Consider the following 15627-nt stretch of genomic DNA (forward strand, 5'->3'; position numbering starts at 1 on the left):
TTCCAGTTGATAAATAAAGATGTAAACAGATAGCATCTCCTCTTTTCCGAACTATGTATCCACATACCCTGACATTTTTCTGTTGCTAGTCCTCTAGGACATGTTAAGTCGTAGCACAATGCTGTTTCAGAGCCTTGAATGTATTTCCCACCTATCTATGCCTGATAAACTTCTGTTTCTTTAACAAGCCTTAGCATAGCTATCATCTATTCTGGGAAGCCTTTCTTGCCTTCCCCAGGTAGAAGTGACTGTTCTCCTGCTATACTTTAGCATTTTTAAAATAATTAATTAATTAATTAATTTTTGGCCGCTTTGGGTCTTCGTTGCTGCACGTGGGCTTTCTCTAGTTGCAGCAAGTGGAGGCTGCTCTTCATTGCATTGCGTGGGCTTCTCATTGTGGTGGCTTCTGTTGATGCAGAGCATGGGCACTAGGCGCGTGGGCTTCAGTAGCTGTGGCATGCAGGCTCAGTATGTGTGGCTCATGGGCTCTAGAGCGCAGGCTCAGTAGTTGTGGCGCACGGGCTTAGTTGCTCCTTGGCATGTGGGATCTTCCCGGACCAGGGCTCGAACCCATGTCTTCATTGCATTGCGTGGGCTTCTCATTGTGGTGGCTTCTGTTGATGCAGAGCATGGGCACTAGGCGCGTGGGCTTCAGTAGCTGTGGCATGCAGGCTCAGTATGTGTGGCTCATGGGCTCTAGAGCGCAGGCTCAGTAGTTGTGGCGCACGGGCTTAGTTGCTCCTTGGCATGTGGGATCTTCCCGGACCAGGGCTCGAACCCATGTCCCTGGCATTGGCAGGTGGATTCTTAACCACTGTGCCACCAGGGAAGTCCCTCCTGCTATACTTTATACTCTACCTTTATTACCTTATAAGACTGGGGTCACAGAGTGGGTATTGTACCTATTTGTCTTCTTCCTAGATGTATTTTCTTTCAAACGAACCTAGAATGTAAACTCTATGAGGATCGATTTTTTTTTTTAAGCAGCACTTCTTTTTTTTTTTTCTTTTTATAATTTATTTATTTTATTTATTTGGTTGCCCTGGGTCTTAGTTGCAGCAGGCATGTTCCTTAGTTGCGGCATGCATGTGACATCTAGTTCCCCGACCATGGATCAAACCCGGGCCCCCTGCATTGGGAGCACGGAGTCTTAATCTTAACCACTGCGCCACCAGGGAAGTCCTGAGGATAGATTTCTTATCTGATGTGTTTCTTGCTTTATTTCCTGCATCTAGAATATTCTAGGGACCTGACATATATGCTTGATAAATACTAATGAGTTGAAGTAGAATGCAGGCCAGAGAAATCGAGTATATTGTTATGGTTTTGAAAATCAGTGGTTTTGCTCTGGAGTGGCTTGTATTTTTTTCCTTTGAAAAGTTCTTTATGAGCTATAACTTAGATTTCTAAGTTTAGAATGGGTAGTAGGGAATTTCTGTTTATTAAAGTTGATTTTGAAAAAGCCTAAATTAAGAAAGAGAACTTTAAAAAATAGGCCAGGGGAAAATGGAAAACGAATACACTTGAAGGGAAAATAGAGTTTGGCTAGAAAACTGACTTACCTGCCTTAAAAAGAGAATGACACCAACATTTCATTTTGCATTGCAACGTTTTCTATTTTGCATTGGATTTCAATAAGCTGAACGCTTACAGTAAAACATGTCACCAAGTTCTAATCACGAGAAGCAAATGACTGAAAAAGTTTTTCTACTAAATGGAAAATTTCTAGAAATTGTTACTCAGTCATAAAAATGTTCTGGTATCTCCTTTTATCTTTTAAGTCATCCAAAAGCCAGATGTTGAGAAATTGGGGTGAAGCCTTTCCCTTTGCTCCAAACAATTGGCAGCCTATAATACATCTTTTTTTAAAATTTATTTTTCACTGTGTTGGGTCTTCATTGCTGTGCGCGGGCTTTCTCTAGTTGCGGGGCTACTAGTGGGGGCTACTCTTCATTGTGGTGCACAGGCTTCTCATTGTGGTGGCTTCTCTTGTTGGGGAGCATGGGCTCTAGGCGCGTGGGCTTCAATATTTGTGGCATGTGGGCTCAGTAGTTGTGGCTCATGGGCGCTAGAGCGCAGGCTCAGTAGTTGTGGCGCATGGGCTTAGCTGCTCTGCGGCATGTGGGATCTTCCCGGACCAGGGATAGAACCCGTGTCCCCAGCATTGGCAGGTAGATTCTAACCACTGTGCTACCAGGGAAATCCCTATAATACATCTTATTAAATAATTGCTTTGGAAAAAAAGAAAAAGAAAATCAGTGGCTTTGAAAATGAATGTGAATCACTAATTGTAAAGATAGACTTTTACTTGTGTAAGCATTCTGAAATATCTTTGAAAATAGAAGCTACTTGTTTGTAGAATAGAAAATTAATGAAGTGGTATCCCCTCCTTTTACATAAGTTACTTGATTATACTGTATTTAGAGATTCTCCAGTGAACTTTGTGAATGTTGGCTGGATTTCTTTATGAATCGGGAGCAAAATTCTCCATGAAAATTAAGTATTGCTCATATTAAGCAAATTATCTCCCTTGTTGGAAATAGAGGAACTATTTATTTATTTTTAAAATTTATTTTATTTTTTATTTATTTATTTATTTATTTATTTTGCGGTACGCGGGCCTCTCACCGCTGTGGCCTCTCCTGTCGCGGAGCACAGGCTCCAGACGCGCAGGCCCAGCGGCCATGGCCCACGGGCCCAGCCGCTCCGCGGCATGTGGGATCCTCCCGGACCGGGGCACGAACCCGTGTCCCCTGCATCGGCAGGCGGACCCCCAACCACTGTGCCACCAGGGAAGCCCCAAATTTATTTTATTTTATTTACGTTTTGGCTGTGTTGGGTCTCTGTTGCTGTGCGCGGGCTTCCTCTAGTTGCAGCGAGTGGGGGCTACTCTTCGTTGCGGTGCGTGGGCTTCTCATTGCAGTGGCTTGTCTTGTTGTGGAGCACGGGCTCTAGGCGCACGGGCTTCAGTAGTTGCAGCCCTCGGACTCAGTAGCTGTGGCTCGTGGGCTCTAGAGCGCAGACTCAGTAGTTGTGGCACACGGGCTTAGTTGCTCCGCGGCATGTGGGATCTTCCCGGACCAGGGCACGAACCTATGTCCCCTGCATTGGCAGGAGGATTCTCAACCACTGCGCCACCAGGGAAACCCTAGAGGAACTATTTAAATCCTGGGAAAGACCAAATTACCTGGTTAAAAGTAAAGACCCATTTGCCTTTCCTCAGTGAAAGTATTAAAAACTATTTTAGAATGCTGTTACCTGTTAACAGCCAACCCTAGGAAGTCAATGGTGAGATGTCCATGGATTCACTTGCCTCATCTTTCCTGTTTTAGAGGAAATTGTCAGCTCCTCCAGGTTAAGAAAACTCACTCTAAGAGTCCTGTAGGTGGCAGTATTTGCTTTATTGTACTCTGAAAATGTTTTTACAGGTCATCATTAAGAATATGGGCTGGAATCTTGTTGGTCCTGTTGTTCGATGCCTTTTATGGAATGATAAGGAACATGATAAAAGAAAGTATTATTTTCTGATGCTTGATTTATTGGTAAAGGTAAGTTAACACAACTAGATTCTCTTTGTCATAGTACACAGCAGTATTTTATAATTCCCTTTAATGTTTTTGGTGAGAAAGCTTTTAGTTCATGAAAGTATAGGTGGGAACTCTTTGGAGAAAAGGCCCATCCTTATTTATTGGATGGGCCAGTCCATTTCATTTTTCCCAAATTTTCTGGATGTAAGAATTATCTGACCTCATCTTAGACCCACTGATTCAGAATCTTCATAGAGAGACCTAAAAAGCTCTATTTTTTAAAAAGTAGCTTATTGTTCAGATGTGAAATTCATGCTTTAAAGAGGTAGTTTCAGGCCACACTGGTGTTTTGGCAACACTGGAACTAAGATCAAATCTGAGTGTTCTTTCTTCTATGGTATGTTCCCTAAAAGAATATGAAAAACCTAGAGTGCCAGTGATAACAGAGGAAGTAAGAGTAGGAAATAGATTAGTTGTGACTGACAGCCTTAGATAGAGACTCTGAGTAAAAGGTTAATAGAGTTATAAGCCAAAAGTGATGGTTACAAGAGAGAAATTCTAAGAAAAAGGACATTGTAAGAAGCCACTTAGAGATCACTGTAAATAGACACAAATACGTACTTGAAAATAGGCAACTCCCTAGATATTAGTTATTAACTATGAGAGCTTTTAGAAAAACAAGGCAAGTAAGGCGATAAGATATGACCAGTCAGAAAGCAACGCAAAGTTTTGTCTGTTCAGGAAAAACAAAAGAGACTCTGCACTCATCTGACTACCCTGGCAGTATGAGACAGAAAGATCCCACCTGCTGGAAGCCCTGGGAGACAAAGGCAGCCTTCAGAGTAGACAGGCAAAGCCCAAAGGAAACCTCAGCTCTGGTGTTCAGGCTCTCCCTTCCCCTATTTCTCTAACTTTTCCATTAGTCAGGAATTTAAGTCTCTTAAATGTAGTTGTCCATTGGGAGACCCTTGACTTCTTGCTTTCACAGAATCTCAGACTCTGTGTTTTGCTAATGTATTTTTTTTTAACTTTTTATTTTATATTGGAGTATAGCCGATTAACAATGTTGTGATAGTTTCGAGTGCACAGCAAAAGAACTGAGCCATACATATACATGTATCCATTCTCCCTGCTAGTGTATTTTTTAAAAACATCTTCATGAGGTGTTTTACTGTTAAACAAAAATAATTATACTGTCTCAGTATATGCCTTTTAAAAATAATAATCATGTGGCTTTAAATACAACTTGTATTAAACAGGTTCAATTGTGAATATTTTTATAGTTATGTAATCCAAAGGAATTATTGTTGGGTTTGCTTGAGCTGATTGAAGAGCCCTCTGGAAAACAGATATCCCAAATTATTCTTCTTTTACTTCGGCCATTACAAACAGGTAAAGAGTATATTGACATCTAAGTGTTTCTTGTTTTATTTGTGTAAGTGCCTTGATATTACTCCAAGATGTCAGCACTATAGCAAAGTTTATGCCTAATTATTTTTTTATATATAAATTAATTTTTTTATTTTTGGCTGCGTTGGGTCTCCGTTGCTGTGCGTGGGCTTTCTCTAGTTGCAGCGAGCGGGGACTGCTCTTCATTGCGTGCGCGGGCTTCTTATTGCAGTGGTTTCTCTTGTTAAGGAGCACGGGCTCTAGGTGCACAGGCTTCAGTAGTTGTGGCTCGCAGGCTCAGTAGTTGTGGCTCATGGGGTTCTAGAGTACAGGCTCAGTAGTTTTGGTGCACGGGCTTACTTCCTCCGTGGCATGTGGGATCTTCCTGGACCAGGGCTTGAATCTGTGTCCCCTGCATTGGGTGGATTCTTAACCACTGTGCCACCAGGGAAGTTCCATAGTTTATGCCTAATTATTTAGTACTCTGCTTAAACTAGTAATAGCAATGCCAGTTTGAATCCTGCTGCTCATAGAAAGATGGCAATACCTGGCACAGAGATGGTACCCAGTAAATATTTTGTTGAATGTCATGCTCTTTTTCATGTGCTTTGTTGTGACCTATAGCTTTTTGCTTAACCTTCCTATCTGCAACTTATATTTAGAATTTTTCCTGTAGACGTATTTAAAGCATTGCCTCTGCAGTGCTCAGTTTGATAGCATTGTGGTAGTCATGTATCTTAATTAAGAACAGTATCGGGCAGGGCATTGCTTAGCCTTTGCTTTAGAGGTTGGGATTGGGAATAACAAAGGTACAACTGAACAATGAAACAAGTGTGGAAAGAAAAGTTTCCATAACTTAGTGCAAAAACAGTATTGGTAAGTAATGGACTTTGGCAACCAAGGCAGACAGTATTTATGCATAGGAAGAGACCACTTTTTCATTTTATAACGTATGTATAACTCAGAGTCTGGCAGAAGGACCCAAAAGCAGAAGCTAGAGTAAATTTATTTTAAATGTGAATGCCCAACAGCTTGTATAACTTGAAATATTTAAAGTCTTCTAGAAAAAAAATCTAATACTACTACCTTTCATTTTTACAGTGCTTTATAGTTTACAAGAAACTTGTTCCTATTTTATACTTATAACAACCAAAAAATATGGAAAGAAGTGTTTTCGTTTTAAGTATGTAACCTGTGGTATAAACATACCTAAAAAAATTTCATGGCATCTGTTGTAAAGTGCCATGATTGTAAGATGCTCCATTATTTTATGAACCCCTAAGAAGGAAAAAAATACTGCCAGTTAAGCTATATGTCATCCTGATATCAGAGTTGTCAAAATATGGGGGGAGAGATATGTGTTGTACTTCTGCATTTATTGGACTTCTCCCATGTTTAGCATACTTGATGAGGCTGCCTCAAGTAACAACTTGGTCTCTGTTTTAGTGATTCAGAAACTTCGTAACAACAAGGCATATTCAGTTGGATTAGCATTGTCTACGCTTTGGAGTCAGCTGTCTCTCCTTCCTGTTCCATACTCAAAAGAACAAATACAAGCAGATGACTGTGGCCTTTGTCAGTGCTGCAAGGCCTTAATAGAGTTCACTAAGCCTTTTGTGGAAGAGGTCATTGATAACAAGGAAAACTCAATGGAGAATGAAAAATTAAAGGATGAAATACTGAAATTGTAAGTGTATTTTTAAGAATAATTCATAATGGACTTAAGTGATAATTCAGTTATTTTATGTTTCTTTGTTTTATTTGTTTGCAATGGAAATTTAAATCTAGTTTCTAATTTTGAATTTTAGAAGAATATGGGGTTTAGTTGATATAACATGGACATTTAATGAAACATTGATATTTAAAAAAAAAGAAACCAAAATCCATTTGTTTAGTTTACTTATATTCTTCTATGGATTGCCTTTACTCATCATGGTAAGTGAATACTAGCAGTGAAAGAAATAGGTGTAGCTCAAAGAATCTGGTTTTCTGCAGGGGAATTGTTTTTACTCTCCCTTTGAAAGCAGCAGAAGATGCACCAGACAGTTGAACTTCCAATTTGACAACAAAAACAGTAGCAGAGAACCCAGTAGCATTCACTCCAGGGGTACTGTAGACCAGCAGTCCCCAACCTTTTTGGTACCAGGGACCAGTTTCGTGGAAGACAATTTTTCCACGGATGGGGAGGGGCAGGAGGTGGGGGATGGTTCAGGCGGTAATGCGAGTGATGGGGAGCCATGGGGGGTGATGGGGAGTGGCAGATGAAGCTTCACTTGCTTGTCCGCTGCTCACCTCCTGCTGTGCGGCCCGGTTCCTAACAGGCTGAGGACCAGTACCAGTCCCTGGCCTGGGGATTGGAGACCCCTTCTGTAGACTATGTATGCACTGTTCAGTATGGCTGTCAAGCACTTGACATATGGTTAGTCCAAATTTAGTGCTCTAAGTGTAAAATCCTCCCTGTATTTCGAAGACTTGTTATTAAAAGAAATACTAAAATACCTCAATAATTTTTATACTGGTAACATATTGAAATAATGTTTCTGATATATGGGTTAATAAGATAAATTATTTAAATTAATTTTTCTTGTCTCTTACTACTTTTTTACTGTGACTACTAAAAAAAATTTTTTTTAACGTCTTTATTAGAGTATAATTGCTTTACAATGGTGTGTTAGTTTCTGCTTTATAACAAAGTGAATCAGTTATACATATACATATATTCCCATATCTCTTCCCCCTTGCGTCTCCCCCCCTCCCACCCTCCCTATCCTGCCCCTCTAGGTGGTCACAAACCACCGAGCTGATCTCCCTGTGCTATGTGGCTGCTTCCCACTAGCTATCTATTTTACGTTTGGTAGTGTATATATGTCCATGCGACTATCTCACTTTGTCACAGCTTACCTTTCCCACTCCCCATATCCTCAAGTCCATTCTCTAGTAGGTCTGTGTCTTTATTCCCGTCTTACACCTAAAAAATTTTTAATTATATATAGGGCTTTTTTTTTTTTGTGGTACGCGGGCCTCTCACTGCCGTGGCCTCTCCCGTTGCGGAGCACAGGCTCCGGACGCGCAAGCTCAGCAGCCATGGCTCACGGGCCTAGCTGCTCCGCGGCATGTGGGATCTTCGCATACCGGGGCACGAACCTGTGTCCCCTCCATCGGCAGGCGGACTCTCAACCACTGCGCCACCAGGGAAGCCCTATATATGGGGCTTTAATTATATATGGGACTCTTGGATAGTGCTGGACTGGATTATATTGAACAACATGGACCAGTAATTTTATTTTTAAAATTTTGAGACTAAAACCACTGTTAGCTTTCTATTTTGTCAGGTTAGGACATTAAAGCATTTTTTACCATTTATAAAACCCATTATTTCATGAAAGAAAACATATTTTAACTAAAATAGGTAAGGCTTAATCACAGAATAAATTTGATTTCCTAAATAAAACAAATATAGCTTTATGAAAAAATTACTGCATTGTCCTGATTTTCCTTAAACTAATGAAAACTACATATACACTAGCACTGGTCCTAAGGCAAATATTCAATATCCATTGGTATAGTCCAGACATGGAAGTGACTCTCTCTACATTGAATCTAGCAAGGTATTCTCATGCTCTCCCCATTACTAGTAAGAAGGATCTTATATCACCAGTTTTACAGGCCATTGGGTTATTGGTGCTTATGTTATTTTTCATGTGAAAATCAGTTATTTTATACTTAGGAAGTGCTGTATTAATCGTTACCCATTTCTTAAATTTTAGTTGTTTCAGAAGCTTGAAATGCCCTTTGCTGACAGCACAATTCCTTGAGCAGTCTGATGACACTGGAGATGATCCTTTAAGGTGTTTTGCATCTGAAATAATAGTAAGTACAGCTAATTTAATGTTATAACTCCTGCTGTAATCTAAAATATTACCTGCTGTATTCTCATATACTGCACATGGGCATGTAAATTGATACATTTATTAATAAAGTAATGTGTATTTTTTATAGAATATAGATAAAAAGATGAAAAACAAACAGCAATAATTTCAATAACTAGATATAAATAATATTAACACCTGTATTGGAAAAATCTACAGTTCTCCTTCTGTGTCTTTTTCCTTTAGTTTCACTCAGAACACTTCACTTCTGACATTTCTGGTCACAAAATGTGTGGGGTTTTTATCTTTTCTTTCTTTTTTAAAAAATAAATTTATTTATTTATTTATTTTTGGCTGTGTTGGGTCTTCATAGCTGCACACGGGCTTTCTCTAGTTGCGGTGAGTGGGGGCTACTCTTCACTGTGGTGTGTGTGCTACTCATTGCGGTAGCTTCTCTTGTTGCAGAGCACCGGCTCTAGGCACGCAGGTGTCAGTAGTTGTGGCTCATGGGGTCTAGAACGCAGGCTCAGTAGTTGTGGCGCACAGGCTTAGTTGCTCCACCGTATGTGGGATCTTCCTGGACCAGTGCTCGAACCCGTGTCCCCTGCATTGGTAGGCGGATTCCTAACTTCTGAGGGAATCAGCCCACCAATGCAGCCACCAGGGAGGTCCCATTGGGTTTCTTTCCCACACGAAACAATTCTGTAGCACCCGCTGGGTGTCCTACAGTTAAACTCAATTTTGACACTAACTACCTGGAGTTAATATCAGATTCTGCAGGTTAAGGGCTCAGTCCCATGAGACTGCTCCCTATTTCAGATGCCAATTGCTCGTGTTAGGTCCCCAGGTTACCCACAACTTCTTGACTTGGCTACAAATCAGATGTTCCATGACCTCCTCCCCTTTGGGTTCGATTATTTGCTAAAACGGCTCACAGAGTTAAAGGAAACCCTTACTTATGTTTACTAGTTTATTAAAGGATATGATAAAGGGTGCAGATGAACAGCCAAATGAAGAGATAGAAGAACCAAATGAAGAGGTAATTATACATAGGTCAAGGTCTGGGAGTGTCCCAAGTGCATGAGCTTCTGTTCTCATGATGTTGGAGTACGTCACGCTCCCAGTATGTGGATGTGTTCACTAACCTGGAAGCTCTCTGAAACCCATACTTTGGGGATTTTATGGAGGCTTCCTCATTTAGGCATGATAAGATATTAACTCCGTTTCCAGTCTCTCTCTCCTCTCTACAGAACTGGGGGATGGGGCTCAAAATTCCAAGCTTCTAATCATGGTTGGTCTTTCTCATTACCACCCCCCATCCAGGAACCATCTTAGTACCCACTCAGAGTCACTTTAATAGAACAAAAGATGCTCCTAGTGTCTTATCACTTAAGAATTTACAGAGGTTTCAGAGCTCTTTGTCAGGGACAGAGTTAAAGACAGACATTAGAACAAGGGATGTTCCTAGTGCTCTTATCACTTAGGAAGTTATAAGGGTTTCAGGAAAAAAAAGAAAAAGGGTTTCAGGAGCCCTGTGCCAGCAACCAGTAGCAGAGACCAATATATACATATTTTCTGTTATCTCACAACATCTTCCAGGCTTTTTTCTGCTCTAATACTTATAAATAAATAAATAAATAAATACATATATAATTTTTAAAAAGATCCTATCATATTATATAGTTGACCCTTGAACAATGCTTAGGGGGTAGGGGCACCACAACTCTGCTCAGTCAGAAATCTGTATAACTTACAGTCAGCCCTCTGTATCCTGAATTTGAAATTTGAAGAGGGATAGGAGGAGTTAGGAGAGGAGATGCCAGAACTTTAGGGGAAATAGCTTCTGAGGATGAGAGATGATTTGGTAACTGATATAAACAGATACATAGTTTAATGGGGTTAATGCTGATGATCAAGGTAGCAGTAAAGAGGTTATGAGTGATGAAGAGGGATGGGGCAAGGGATTTTCCCAGGAGCACATAAGAGCCTGGGGCCTCTTCATTGTTGCCAATGCTAGAGTACAGTGTGAACCTCTGGATCCAATATAAACAGCACCATATGTGATATATGTACCCCAAAATGTCTATGAAAGTTGGAAACTGTTAAGGATTTTAAGCCTGGGAGTGATGTAATCAAACTGTTTTGAGTTCATCACTTTATTGGAGGATGAACTTAGTTAAGAGTGGAAGTAGGGAGATGGGTTAGGTGTCTTTTGGGAGTTAAGTGATAATGATGAGAGCCTGAGTATGGAAAGAAGAGAAGGCAGATTTCAGAACTTCATAGGTAGATAAAATTAGCAAAGTTTGGAAATGGATTGGATTTAGAAGAATAGTAAAAAGGTTGAGTTATGGACAAGGTTTTTTGCTTAGTTAACAGGACAGGTGACGTTGCCAATAATTAATATAGAGAATACACAGCAAGCAGTAGGGGGTTTTGTACTTAAAAAAAATTTTTTTATTATGGAAATTTAAGACATTCATAAAAATAAAGAGAACAATATAACATACTCTCATGTACCTCCTGCCCCACTTGAACAATTTTCAAACTTTTTGCCAGTCTTGTTTTATCTAGCCTCCCTCTTTTTTTTTGAGTTGATAAGCAATGTAAAGTTTGTTTATTTTTTTAAAATTTTTTAAAATTAATTTTTATGGAATATATTTGATACACAATGTTGTCTTAGTTTTAGGTGTACAGCAAAGTGATTCAGTTATATATATACATATATCCACTCTTATTCTTACTCTGTAATAAGCCATTACAGAGTACTGAGTGGAGTCCCTGTGCTATACAGTAGGTCCTTGTTAGTGATCTATTTTATATACAGTAGTGCGTGTGTGTCAGTCCCAATCTCCCAGTTCATCCCTCCCCCCACCCCCAGCCTCCCTCTTTTTTTGCTGTAGTATTTTATAAAAAGTCTAGATAAATCATTTCATCTGTGAGTCTTTATGTATGCTTCTCTAATTGGTAAAGACTTTTTAAAAAACATAACCACAATGCCATTATGACACCTAACAAGATTAACAATAATTTCTAATATATGTATCTCTAATACCCAGAGAGAACAAGTTTTTAAGGAGCAAATTTTGGAAAAGAGTAGATGAGGTTACCCAAAGCGGTAGATCAATGTGTGAGAAAAGGAAAGCGTTCAGGACTGAATCCTGTAGGGTACCAGCACTTAAGATGAGCCCACCAAAGAGACCAAGAAAGGAGAGTCAAAGAGGTGATGAAAATATCACAGAAGCTGGGGTAGTAGAGTTCAGGAAGAAGGAAATGATTGCTACTGTTAAATGCAGCAGAGATAGTCTGTAGAGTAGGAGTTGAAAAGCATCCGTTGGATTTAGGAAGTAAGATGGCATTGATAATCTTAGCAAGAGCAGTTTGAGTGGAGTGTGGGAGACAAAAATCAGTGGACTAGATAAAGGAGTGCATGAAAAATGAGAAAAAGGAAATGACTAGTATAAGCTGTTCTTTAAGAGTTTGGATGAATAAGGAAGAAGAGAGGCAATAGGGAAGACACGGCCTTAGATAGGAAGGTAATTTGGGGAGACAGGAGATGTGAGCATGTTTATAGACTGAAGGGGTGGGAACTATCACAGGGGAAAAGAGAAGTGTTATGGGATAACTGAAATAATGTGGCTCAAGGAGAGCAGACAGCTGGGCATGGGATTGAGGACACCTGGAGAGGAAGAGGCAAGAACTGGTATGCAGGTAGAAAAATTTGTAGCAGAAATGGAGTATTATAATTGAGGGAATTATATTATTATTATATAATTATTAATATTATTATAATTGAGGGAATCAGACCCATTGTCCTCAGATTCCTTAAGAATGAGAGGTAGAAATGAGGACTGAACAAGGGGCTTCAGGAAACTGGTAAAGGTTTGGAATATTGAGTGGAAAGAAAAGAAAAGAGAGGTAGAAATGAAGAAAACATTAGTTAGTAGTGCTAAGCACTTGGCGACTGTGGTTGGAGACCACAACTATAGTGATAATACTATTTTTGTGTGATTTTTCTCGAGCAGTACTCAGCTACCTGGGTGTAGAAGTAGAGAAGGTGGTTTGTAGCTGTTTTTCCAAGGCTGGCATTTTATTGGTAACTAACGGAAATATAGGGTGCAGATAGTTCAAATAACTAATAGTGCATTGGTTGGTTAGGGAAAGAAGGGGTTTAAGAGGGGACAGATGGGTAGGTTAAAATGAAGGCATAACAAGACTAGAGAAGTTAGAAGTAGATGAGTAGGTTGGCATGGGAGGTAAAATAAGAAATTGTGGTCAGAAAATGAGATGCTGGAGTTTAGGTATCTAATATGGAATAGCTGCAAATTTTGATAGAGATCCAGGATGGAATTAGGTGCCAAAACGGATTAGAAATTAAGGTCATTAGAATTCAGTGGTCAGAAAAACCATGAGGCTGGCCTGTTACAGGAGTTATCTACATGAACATTCAATTTTTCTAGGATCATAGCAGGAGTTGGATAGAGAAAAAGGATGTGAGCAGGTACCAGTCTTCCGTGAACATGGGGAAATGACCAGGAAGTCAGCGTATGACAGAGATGAGGACAGATAAAGGGCAGTATGGCACCTGCCTCAAAGGAAAATGTGCTTTTGCCTGAGAGTGCAGGAAGAACCAAGATAATACTAAGCCTCTACCCATACCACCCTTTCCTACTGCTGCCTTCCTGGCTGTGCAATGTAAGAGGTGTGAGAGTATGAGCAGCTCCCACCAGAAACCAGTCAGGTTTAATGAGAACAGTGAGATAGAGTAAGCATCCTATGAAGAGGTTGAGGGTATAGGGAAGAGATTCTAAGGTCTCAGTCAGTGGAAGACACATTACAAGTAAAGCCAGCAGTGAGGAAGCACAAAGCAGTTAAGAAATAGAAGTGAAATTAGGGTAGGAAGTGAAGTGAGGATGTGCCTTCTGTTCTATGCTGAAGAAGTATAGGTAAATGTGGCATGCCTCAGCCATCCCTCTGGCACAAGTTGTTTTGATATAGAACCGCTTGAATGTCCCGGGGGCAGCAGCGTAGGAACATTTCATGAAAGGGGAAAGACTGCCATGAGAAATTGTAGAGGAGCAGGTATGTTGGGTCTGAGCAAGGCTGCTGGATGGTGTGTGGATAGATAGTGAAGACCCTAATTGGACACAGGTGGACCCCAAATACCTACAGCAGCACTGTAGGATCTGGTTATATATAATGATTTTTTAAAAGGCTAGTAAACTTACTCTGGAAAAAAAAAACCCAAAACACATCTAGCATTGGCTGAATGAAGAAATGGAGCTTCATGATTAAGAGTACATTAGGAATCTGAATACAGTAAATTTTTGTTATGGATATAACAAGAATGCAGGGCTTCGAAAATCAGTATGTATTTAGCATCTGGTGGCTCAATAGCAGTCTCTTGTGACTGAGGATTATTTTCCGTGGTTCATTTTTGTGTTCTGAAATGACTAATGGAGCCATCTGGAGTAGGCAGGTTTTAACTCCCTGAAGACCAGAAAAGTGTTATTTGGCTTTCTAATTCTCTACAATGGCAGGCCCAGTGCCTGGCACTCAAGTATTTATTGAATAAATGAGTGGAATATGTGGAAGGTCAGCTTTTTTTTCTTTTTTTTTTTAACCATCTATTTTGGAGTATAATTGCTTTACAATGGTGTGTTAGTTTCTGCTTTGTAACAAAGTGAATCAATTATACATATACATATGTTCCCATATCTCTTCCCTCTTACGTCTCCCTCCCAAATCCTTGGTTTATTTTTCATACCGAATTATTTTTTCACATGTGGTCCATGAGGAGTATAGATTAAGGGTTGAATTCTTTTTTTTTTTAACATCTTTATTGGAGTATAATTGCTTTACAATGGTGTGTTAGTTTCTGCTTTATAACAAAGTGAATCAGTTATACATATACATATGTCCCCATATCTCTTCCCTCTTGCATCTCCCTCCCTCCCACTCTCCCTCTCCCACCCCTCTAGGTGGTCACAAACCACTGAGCTGATCTCCCTGTGCTATGCGGCTGCTTCCCACTAGCTATCTATTTTACGTTTGGTAGTGTATATATGTCCATGCCACTCTCTCACTTTGTCACAGCTTACCTTTCCCCCTCCCCATATCCTGAAGTCCATTCTCTAGTAGGTCTGTGTCTTTCTTTTTTTTTTTTTTGTGGTACGTGGGCATCTCACTGTTGTGACCTCTCCTGTTGCGGAGCACAGGCTCCAGACGCGCAGGCCAAGCGGCCATGGGTCACGGGCCTAGCTGCTCCGCGGCATGTGGGATCTTCCCAGGCCGGGGCACGAACCCATGTCCCCTGCATTGGCAGGAGGACTGTCAACCACTGTGCCACCAGGGAAGCCCAGGTCTGTGTCTTTATTCCCGTCTTACCCCTAGGTTCTTCATGACCTTTTTTTTTTCTTTTTTCATAGATTCCATATATATGTGTTAGCATACGGTATTTGTTGCTCAGGATATATGCCCAGTAGTGGGATTGCTGGGTCATATGGTAGTTCTATTTGTAGTTTTTTAAGGAACCTCCATACTGTTCTCCATAGTGACTGTATCAATTTACATTCCCACCAACAGTGCAAGAGTGTTCCCTTTTTTGCACACCCTCTCCAGCATTTGTTGTTTCTACATTTTTTGATGATGGCCATTCTGACCGGTGTGAGATGATATCTCATTGTAGTTTTGATTTGCATTTCTCTAATGATTAGGGATGTTGAGCATTCTTTCTTGCGTTTGTTGGCAATCTATATATCTTCTTTGGAGAAGTGTCTATTTAGGTCTTCTGCCCATTTTTTGGATTGGGTTGTTTGTTTTTTTGTTATTGAGCTGCATGAGCT

At 40.3% G+C, this 15627-nt stretch overlaps 1 protein-coding gene across 2 annotated transcripts in view; it reads left to right on the forward strand.

Moving 5' to 3' along the window:
• GLMN (glomulin, FKBP associated protein) overlaps positions 1-15627 on the forward strand; it is a 51391-nt gene that overhangs the window by 5508 nt on the left and 30256 nt on the right. For both annotated transcript variants that reach the window (XM_024119818.3, XM_024119819.3), the window contains exons 4-7: positions 3429-3548; positions 4811-4919; positions 6363-6603; positions 8684-8786. In XM_024119818.3, coding sequence (XP_023975586.1) covers positions 3429-3548; positions 4811-4919; positions 6363-6603; positions 8684-8786 — 573 coding nt within the window. The remainder of the gene's footprint in view (positions 1-3428; positions 3549-4810; positions 4920-6362; positions 6604-8683; positions 8787-15627) is intronic.

The sequence above is a fragment of the Physeter macrocephalus genome, chromosome 4, assembly GCF_002837175.3.
Source record: "Physeter macrocephalus isolate SW-GA chromosome 4, ASM283717v5, whole genome shotgun sequence".
In the NCBI taxonomy this organism is placed as follows: Eukaryota; Metazoa; Chordata; class Mammalia; order Artiodactyla; family Physeteridae; genus Physeter; species Physeter macrocephalus.